The sequence below is a fragment of the Arachis duranensis genome, chromosome 2, assembly GCF_000817695.3.
Source record: "Arachis duranensis cultivar V14167 chromosome 2, aradu.V14167.gnm2.J7QH, whole genome shotgun sequence".
NCBI lineage: Eukaryota > Viridiplantae > Streptophyta > Magnoliopsida > Fabales > Fabaceae > Arachis > Arachis duranensis.
Genome location: NC_029773.3, coordinates 42126950 through 42136228, shown reverse-complemented (window position 1 = coordinate 42136228; position 9279 = coordinate 42126950). Strand labels below are relative to the sequence as shown.

General features: G+C 27.4%; 1 protein-coding gene across 1 annotated transcript; it reads right to left on the bottom strand.

Moving 5' to 3' along the window:
• Nucleotides 1-1323: 1323 nt before the first annotated feature.
• LOC107474480 (protein LIGHT-DEPENDENT SHORT HYPOCOTYLS 4-like) lies at nucleotides 1324-4228 on the bottom strand. Its single transcript, XM_016094106.3, has 3 exons — nucleotides 3644-4228; nucleotides 2185-2543; nucleotides 1324-1556 (listed from the first exon to the last, which is right to left on the bottom strand). The coding sequence occupies exons 1-2, from the start codon at nucleotides 3931-3933 to the stop codon at nucleotides 2189-2191; spliced, it is 645 nt and encodes a 214-aa protein (XP_015949592.1). The 5' UTR covers nucleotides 3934-4228; the 3' UTR covers nucleotides 1324-1556; nucleotides 2185-2188.
• Nucleotides 4229-9279: the final 5051 nt, after the last annotated feature.

The window sequence follows — 9279 nt, the reverse complement described above, 5'->3', positions numbered from 1 at the left end:
TTAGGTTATGATGTTTGCATGACTACTGTTTGAAGCATTGTCTAGTCTTATTACAATCTACAATCTGTAACTTTTATATATGAATTGAAAACTACATAAAATCCCATAACTCAACTCTCAAGTCACAGCAAATTAGGCTATCAGAATGGGCCCCCTCTTATATCTGAAAACCCATAAGTAATATAAGCAATAACAATAGTGTCAAAATTGTTGTTGCAATCGCATTTGCAGTTGTGCAGATAAGAAATTTTAATACATAGTATAATTTTTCTAACCTTCATCATTTATCACTCTATCACGCTAAAATAGACTATGAATCTTACATTGAGTATTTTCCAAAATCCATTCTAAATAATCCAAAATCGGTTCTAATAAATTAAGATGTTTTTTTTTAAATAAAAATTTAATTTTAATGCACAATATAAACTAATTTTATATGTACATCTAATTTTGTAATACTACGATAACAAAAAAAAATTTACTTTAGTTACGTAAATAATTATCTAAAAAGTTTAATATAATTAAATAATCGTATAAAATATTTGTTATGTGTATCAAAATTAAACTTAAAAAATAATATTAAATGTACAATATAAAAGTATTAAACAAATCTAATATTCAACATAGATGTACACCGACATAAATATACAGATATTTCTAAAACTAAACAAAGGTGAATAAAATAGTAAAATACAATAATTATTTTAGATGGAAAACTAATTATTAAAAGGTGCTACACTTTATTGAATATACTACTCAGTCTATCATAGACATTTCATCAGAAATACACAGTTGTATCTGAATAAATCGACAATTAGTGTTAGATATTGAACTAAAAAACGGGAGCTACAACACTACATAAGATATGCGAAAAGTAACCGCAACACACTCCACTCTTTTCCCAAATCCACACTGTATCATACACAAACATTTTAAAACAAAATACACAAATTTTCTAATAAGCAAAAATACAAATACGTTCAGGTTAAAAATAAACAAACTGTTTAACACATAAAATTATATACTATTTTTATTTTCAAAATACACCAAAACAAAGTATATGTCGAAAATTTAAATGAACATTTAGAAATATTTCGGATATGGGTGCAAAGTATATATAAACTAACCATGATGAAGATGATGATGATGATGATGATGATGATGATGATGATGATGATGGATATTTAACATTAGATGATCTAATCAAATGGGGATGGGGGGGAAAATTAACATGAAAAGCTAGCAATGTTTTTTACCGCATTCACAGAAGAAAACATGGAACATGATCTGCAAATCCATAACTCCTTCATAAATGACCCACCATCAAGTACACAGATATTTATTACAAATTGGAGGACGCGATGTAATGATCTCACACATGCACACAACCACACTCACTCTTCGCACTACCACTTAAATTTATTCACTCAACTCATCACTGCTACTAATTTTGTAATCAGGAACAGTGCAACTCCAATTGTACATTTTTTTAAATCAAATTCCATAATGCATACCTTATATTGCAGTATCACCATGTCTCAAATCCCCAAGTTCTGCTGCATAATAACCAATTACATATAAATAAATAAATTTAAAAATAAACATTATTATTTAGGGCATGCAGCAGCAGCAACAATAATAACAAAAAAAATTAACCTAGAAGCATAACCAAAGTTAAACAAAAAGAGAACCCTAAACTACATATATTTTATATTATATAATAAACTTAATTTATATGTACTTTTTAATTCACTATTATGTAAATTTTATAATAATTATGATGACTATAAAATTTTGACAATATTTAAATGTATAGTTAAAATTAAACTCACACTTTCTAATATTTTAAAAAAATAGTTTGATCATTTTTTAATTTTTTCAAAATAAAAACTATTGCAAAATAGTAAAAAAATATATAACTTTAATCTAAATTATACTTTTTAAACATTGTTAAAATTTTATGATTATTAATTATAACCATTATAAATAAAATGCACCTTTGAATAACACACATGAATATAATTAAACACCAATTTTATGATACTATTATCATTTCAAAGTCTTACAAATTAAATATGTATACGATTCAACAAGTGTGTAAAATTTATTTTACATAATGCACATGAATTCAACTCATACATTATATGATATTATATGTATATAAATACGTGGTTGTGGTCTTACTATACTAGTGATTTGATTCATTTGAAGGTGGTGGCAATGGCGGTGGTGGAGGTTGAGCTTGAGGTTGTCCATGAGATGGGGGACGCTTGCGCTTCTTCTTCTCGTAACTGATTCCTCTGGCTTTGGCCTGTGAATCACGAATCTCACGGAGGTAAAGCCTGACGGCGCGAGCGCCGAAAGGGTTGGCTTCCGGCTTCCCTCCATTCTCTTCAAAAGCCGCCCTGAGGCGGCCGATGAGCGCGTCGAGGCTCCCCCATGCTTGCCGCAACGGACAAGGGCACGGCGCCGGGGGATTCGGGTGCCCAAAGAATGGACACATCTGTGTGTGAACCTTCGTTTTTCCAAACTGGTCCAGGTACCTCAAACATATTATAGACACATTTTCAGTTAAAATGCTACTTTAATACAAAACTTTGTCTTCAAAATTTAGACACCAATATAATAATATTCAACAAAAATACTATTAGTATACTAAAATCAGTAATTAAAATATTTGTGTATAATAAATATATATATGATTTAATTTATTTTCAACGTGTATTTATACTAATGGCTAACTTTAATAACTAATTTTAGTGTACACGTAGTATAATTCAATATTCAACCATCTTATACATCAAAATTGAGTAAGATAGAATAGATATTAAAATATAAAATATATATTATAAATAAATTATATATTATATATTTATTTAAAAGTAAATAATTAATTTAATAGTTAATTTTTAATATACATATAATATTTTTATATAATATTTATTCACATGTTATAGAATTTATTTTTAAATTTAAATTATAAATTTTAAATCTTAAAATAAAAAATATTTTTAAATAAAAAAACTGATATTAATTAACATAAACTACAAAAAAAATACACTTAAATCATTTTGTCATTAACAAAAATATTTTTAAATTTTATTATCAATAAAAATATTTTTAAATTATTTAAAAATATGACAAAATTCATCCTCATAAACTAAGACGAAAAATGATAATGTGGCAAACAAAATTTTTGACATGACAAGTGAAATTCTGACGTTGTTTTAGCATGTTTTTAAAACATTTTTATTAGTGCCAAGATATTTCAAATACATTTTCGGTAGTTTAATTTACTGTGTTGACTAAAGGCTAGTTTTCTGTATCTCTTCGATCTTGAATTACTTGGTCAAAAATTGAACCCATAGTATCTTATTTGATTGCTTACTATTATACTCTAACACTATTGATGATGGTGTTCTTTTGTTTCTTCCCCAGCTTTTTTCTTCCCTCGACTCTATATCTTATTCCAGAATTTTGCTTAATTAATTAATCTTGGTTAATTATTATTTCTCTGAGTGTAGATTTTCTTTGCATGTATTTTATGCATCTCACTTTCTGCATGTGGTAAAAATAAGGTAGATTATTGACTATAGAATACAGTAAGATTAAGATCATTGAATATATAGATAGACATAGATACCTGAGAAACTCAAGAACATGTGCACCGCTGCAACGAGAGAGAGAGAGTGGAGGCCTATGGTTTCTGAGGTACTGACCAAAGGTGTTCCAATCCCTCCTCTTCTGATTCTCGTAGCGGCTCGAAGAAGGAGTTGAAGGTGACGATGTCGACGACGACGATGCCGATGATGACGAAGTCATGGCCATCGTCATGGATGTCATCATCATCAAATTGTTGTTGGTGGCGGTGGTGGTGCTGATGCTGCTCCTGTTGTTGTTGTTGTTGTTGGACTCAAATTCTTGAAAGTTCATGGCTTCTTGGTTGGTTAGTTGGTTCTTTTAATTTTTCTGATCTAAGATTGGATGTAGATGTAGATTTTCAATAATAATAATATGAAGTGTATCTCACTACTGTTTATTTGCGAACATCAAATCAAGGATTAAAAATTATTTTTTTAAAAAAAAATAGACAAATAAATCGTAAAAATAGTGAGAAAAAGATCAAATTGAACCAGGCAAATGAATGTGAATAATGTTATTATCACGTTTGAGAAAAGATTGTTCAAACTAAATTTCCGTGAGATTTGAGGTTTGAAAAAAGAACAAAGTGTGTGGGTTTGTGATAATGCTATAGGAGAAAAGCAAAGAGAAAGAAAAGAGGGTGGGTAAAAGAACAGTGTAACAATAGTGAAGAGAGACTATAAGATGTTTTCCTATGAGGGCATGCTTGAATTCCTTTGGTTTTTGTTAACTCCTAGAAGATGAAAAAAAGAAGAGAAAAAAAGGTCTTGTAAATGTTTTAAGGTGCTTTTTGTAAACCCTGTTTTCCTGAAAACAATTTAAGGAATTGGCAGATTTTATTTCCGGAAAAAGGGAAGCAAGTGAGTTCCTATGAGCCTATTTTCCCAGTGCCCATGCAATTGCCAAAAGACAGAAAAGGGAGTGGGTGTAATTGAGAAAAGAAACAAGCTGCGTTTTGGACTTTAGGGCTTTTGTGGAAATGAAAAAAGGTTGATAGTGACTTTGAAAGATGATTGATGTAGACAGCATAAAGTATTCAACTTAATGGGTAAAACGGAAAAAACAAATTAACATTAAAAAAAATTAAACATACATAAAAAAATTAATTAATAATTTAATTATTATATATTTATATATATATATATATTGTTTAAGTGTACTTTAATATATATTTTATACTAATAATTAATTTAATAACTTACTTTTTTATATATATAACATGATAAGTACTAAAATGGAAATTATTTTTTGCGAAGGTTAGAAGGCCAACACTGAAAATAGAAAGTTTATTAGTATTGAGTATTGACTCATATAAACATTTGGCGCCATAATTAGTCACATTCCTGATAATCAGCTTATTATATAAGAATTTCTAAAAATAATCCAAAAAAAAAGAAAAAAAAAAGATAAAAAGACACGTATTTTTTAAACGTAAAATTAATTTTTAAAATTTTAAAATTATATTTTTTAAAAAATTAACTATTTAACTGCATATTATGATTTATGACAGAATAATTCAAAGTAAAACGAAGAATTAAATAATAAAAAATAAATAATTAACAAATAAAGAAGTAAAAGAAGAGAAAAACAAGAGAATAAAACATGATTTTGTTGCTTCTTTTTTTTTTCTTTGATTGACAACACCTTTTCTGAAATGACTTATTTGCCCTCCAGTGTCTTGTATGACCAACTTTACTTCAACAAGGGGATCATTGTGAACCAGAGTCCAGAGTTGAAACTTGAAAGCATATATCAAAAGAGGAGCTTTCTAGCATGGTGAAAGTATCTTTAGGTGCTTAAAGAACCAAGATCAATAATAGAATTGGTGATAATATTGGGGTTCTTGCGTAAATACAAGTTTTTAATTTTTTTTATCATATAAACCCAATTTTAATCATAAGTTCACAACCCATAAGAACAAAAAATTTGGTGACGTAGACAACATATTATAATTTTACATGCAAAATTTTACACGCTCAACGATTAATAATTTTTACTTATATGAATCATTGACCCTCAGCAATCTTTATTCTTTTTTTAAAAAAAATGTTGGTATGATTAAAATAATCCAATAAAGAAATATGAATCTAAAATTATATTAAGGAGGCATTTTAGTTTTTTTAAATTATAATTTTTAATATAATTAAATAACCTTTATTATAAAAGAGTATTTTAGTCTCCTAAGATTAATTCTAAAAAATTATTTTAATCTTTTAAAAGTTAAATATAAGGATTTAATCTTTTAACTTATATTAAATTTTTAATTTCTAATATAATTAAATAATTTTAATTAATTCTATAAAGTAATTTAGTTCTTTTTATGCTAATAATGATTAAAAGGACTTTAGTACTTAATATGAATTACAAGAATATTTTTTTGTTTTTAAAATCATATTCAAATTTTCAATTTTTAATACAACTAAATAATATAATATAGTCTTATGATGGTATTCTTTTAGATTTTTTTAATTAATCTTCAAATATTGCTTTATTCTCTTAAATATATAGGGATGTTTTAGTCTATTTAAAAGTTGAGATTTATAATTTTTAATATAATTAAACAAATTTTATTATAAAAAAGTATTTAGTCGTTTATGATTTATCTTAAAAATTTAGTTTAGTCTTTTAAAAGTTAAATATAAAAATATTTTAGTTTTTTTTATATATAAAATTTTTATTTATAATACAATCAATCTTAATTAATCATGTAAAAATAATTTAATATTTTTAAAATTATTATTACGAGGTATATTAGTATGCTAAACATGAACTATGAGGACATTTTTGGTTCTTTAAAATTAATGTTAAAAAAGTTATTTAGTATCTTAAGGTGAATTCAGCAAAAATTTTATTCCGTTAAATACATATCAATAATATTGACTTATCCAACTAATTAAATATATTTGTAGCAAATTTTTTTATGTTATATACCAAAATTTTTATACTATATCAATAAGTTTATTATTAAAAATTTTTTTATACTATGCTTAAAAAATTTGTGTACTATATTAATAAGTTTTTGTATTTTTTAACAAAAATTAAATTTGTGTGCTATAATATAAAAAGCACAAAAAATATGAAATGGAGACATATGCGAACATTTTGTTTTATTTTGTTGAGTTTTCACTAATTTGATTTGATTTAATTATAGAACTGCTACATAACTAAGTTATTTTAGTAATTAAGTTCAACTAAAAGTGATTCAATTGTTTATTGCCACAATAAAAATCAGTTGAAAAAGAAGAAAGAAAACATAAGAAGAAAAAAAATATTTGGTAAAATTTGAATATAAAATTAATTAATTTATCTAATATTTTTTGTTATTTATTTTTATAAAAATATTATAGTAATTTTTAAATTATTACATAAAAAATATTTTGATATTTTTTAAATGTAATGTTAAAAAAATTGTCTAAGTCATTAGTTTTTTACTTAATCCAGCAGGTCCTTTTGTAATTAGCATAATTTTAAAGCAACATTTTACAAATTTACACTATTTTATATGCTGCCAATAGAAAACATCAAATTGGAATATACAGCCTAGGTCCTTTAAGAACCGGTTCTAAGTTTCCCCACCATAGACAATTCCATCAAAAGATTATTATAATAACTTAACAAAAGAAAAAAAAATTCTTATGATAATAATATCTAAAAAAATAAAATGAAAGAAAATTAGCACCATGCATAGTAGGGTTTTTTGCAAGGCAACCATCATTCTGATGGGGTTGCTTTTGAACAAGTGCTAATCCCCAGAGATATCAGCTGCAGATATTATAATGATTTCGTCTCAATGATTTCATCATTGACCGCAAATAAGGCTCCAGTTTAAAACAGTATAATGTTTAATTAGTGAAGCATTTAAGTTTGAAAATGAAGCCATTTATGGACACTCCCTAAATGTTTAGACGTAAAAGATTAAGAATTATTCCTACTTGTATTATATATACAAATAAACAAATTAGCAGTATCTGTATACAATGTATTTTTATAGGAAATTTGCTAATATTGGTAAATTAAAAATTAAGTATATATGCACGCTGAAAATTAGTTACTAAAATTAATTATTATGTATTTATAATATATATAGTATTTATTTATTAAAAATATTGATTAAAATAGTATCAAAATTTACTAGTTGCAAGAATGGATTCCAGGACAATGTTCGTACAAAGATGCACAGTGTGAAGTTCATTAATCATGAGAAAAATCTCTGCTGCTTATCGTTAAATTTGATGTGACGACAATAAAATGTAGAATATAATCTTTTTTCTGGATCCTTTATAGTTAGTCACGGTTAAAACTATGGCAAATTTGTTGTGATCAATAGTTCTTTTTATTTCATTTATGGGATTTAGCCACGATTAAAACTGTAGCTAATTTTTGTTCTGATGTGACTAAATTAAGGTCTCTACGGTTCTTAAAATCGTGGCTAAAGGCCAAAAAACTATGGCAAATCATAAATAAATGCCTCGAATGGCCAAACTTTCTTTTTTGTGACTATTTTGTGTTAGTCACAATTTTTTTAAGTTTTAGTCACGATTTTAACAGTAACTAAAAATTGTATTTGTTGTAGTGTTCAATTAGACAGTACTGCAAAAAGCAGGTCACGTTTGATAAGAAAAAAAGGTAAAGAGGTTGCTGCAAAATGTAACTCACATTTGACAGAAAAAAAAAGTAAAGAAGTGGCCGGCTGTAGCAGGTAGATAAATTCATGTTGCGAAATGAGTCCTTTGCATGCAGACAAGACCTGCAATTTTAACCGCTTTTTGTCTTGGAAGACGCCAAAAGCATCCTGCTTTTTGCAGGTTAGAAGAGCATAGCGCAAGCTGCATTTTGTAGTTGGGATGCTTGCATGTCTGACACTTGGAGGGAGAATATCTTTATATGCTGGATAAAGCCATTTGCATTTTGGTTGAACAAAGAAAAGAGAGTGTTCATGCGTTTTGAGTGTGCTTAGAAGAAGAGTGTGCTTCAGGAAGAAAAGTGTACTTGAAGAGAAGGAAAAATTTTGTGTGAGGAATAAAATCAATAAAAAAATGGCTCGTAGTTAGTTCAAGAACATATTATTAAACATCTGGATACACTACAAGTTTTTTAATAATTAGTGGAGATTTTTTAGTGGGAGTTTTTAAAAACCTACATAAAATATTGTGGCAAATTGTAAAGCTCTCCTGCATAATTATTAAAAATCCCCCACTATTGCACATAATTAAAATTCTCAAACCCCCTCCAAACAAATCCTAAAGCTCGCAGCCATCGCCGTGTGAGAGAGAAGATATCATCGAAACGTGAAAGAGGCTAGTTTCAACCCTAAAGCTCGCAGCCATCGCTGTCTCCATCGCCACTGCTATCACCACCACCATATCCATTCGTCTCCTTGCCGCCACCGCCACCACATGCTTTGATAATCTCTTTTTTCGTTTTCTTCTCCGTCGACGCATTGCCTCCTTTGGTCGCGATGCGGTAACTTTTGAGATTTCCTTCTCTCTCTCTTTGTCTCTTTTTTCATTTTTCGTGAAATCTTTTCGATTACTTCTTTGATCTTAGATTTGGCTTTTGTTGCTTTTGCGATTAATCAGTGAACTTGATGGCGACACAATTAGTCTAGATATTTTTACTTCCTGATTTTGTGAGAAA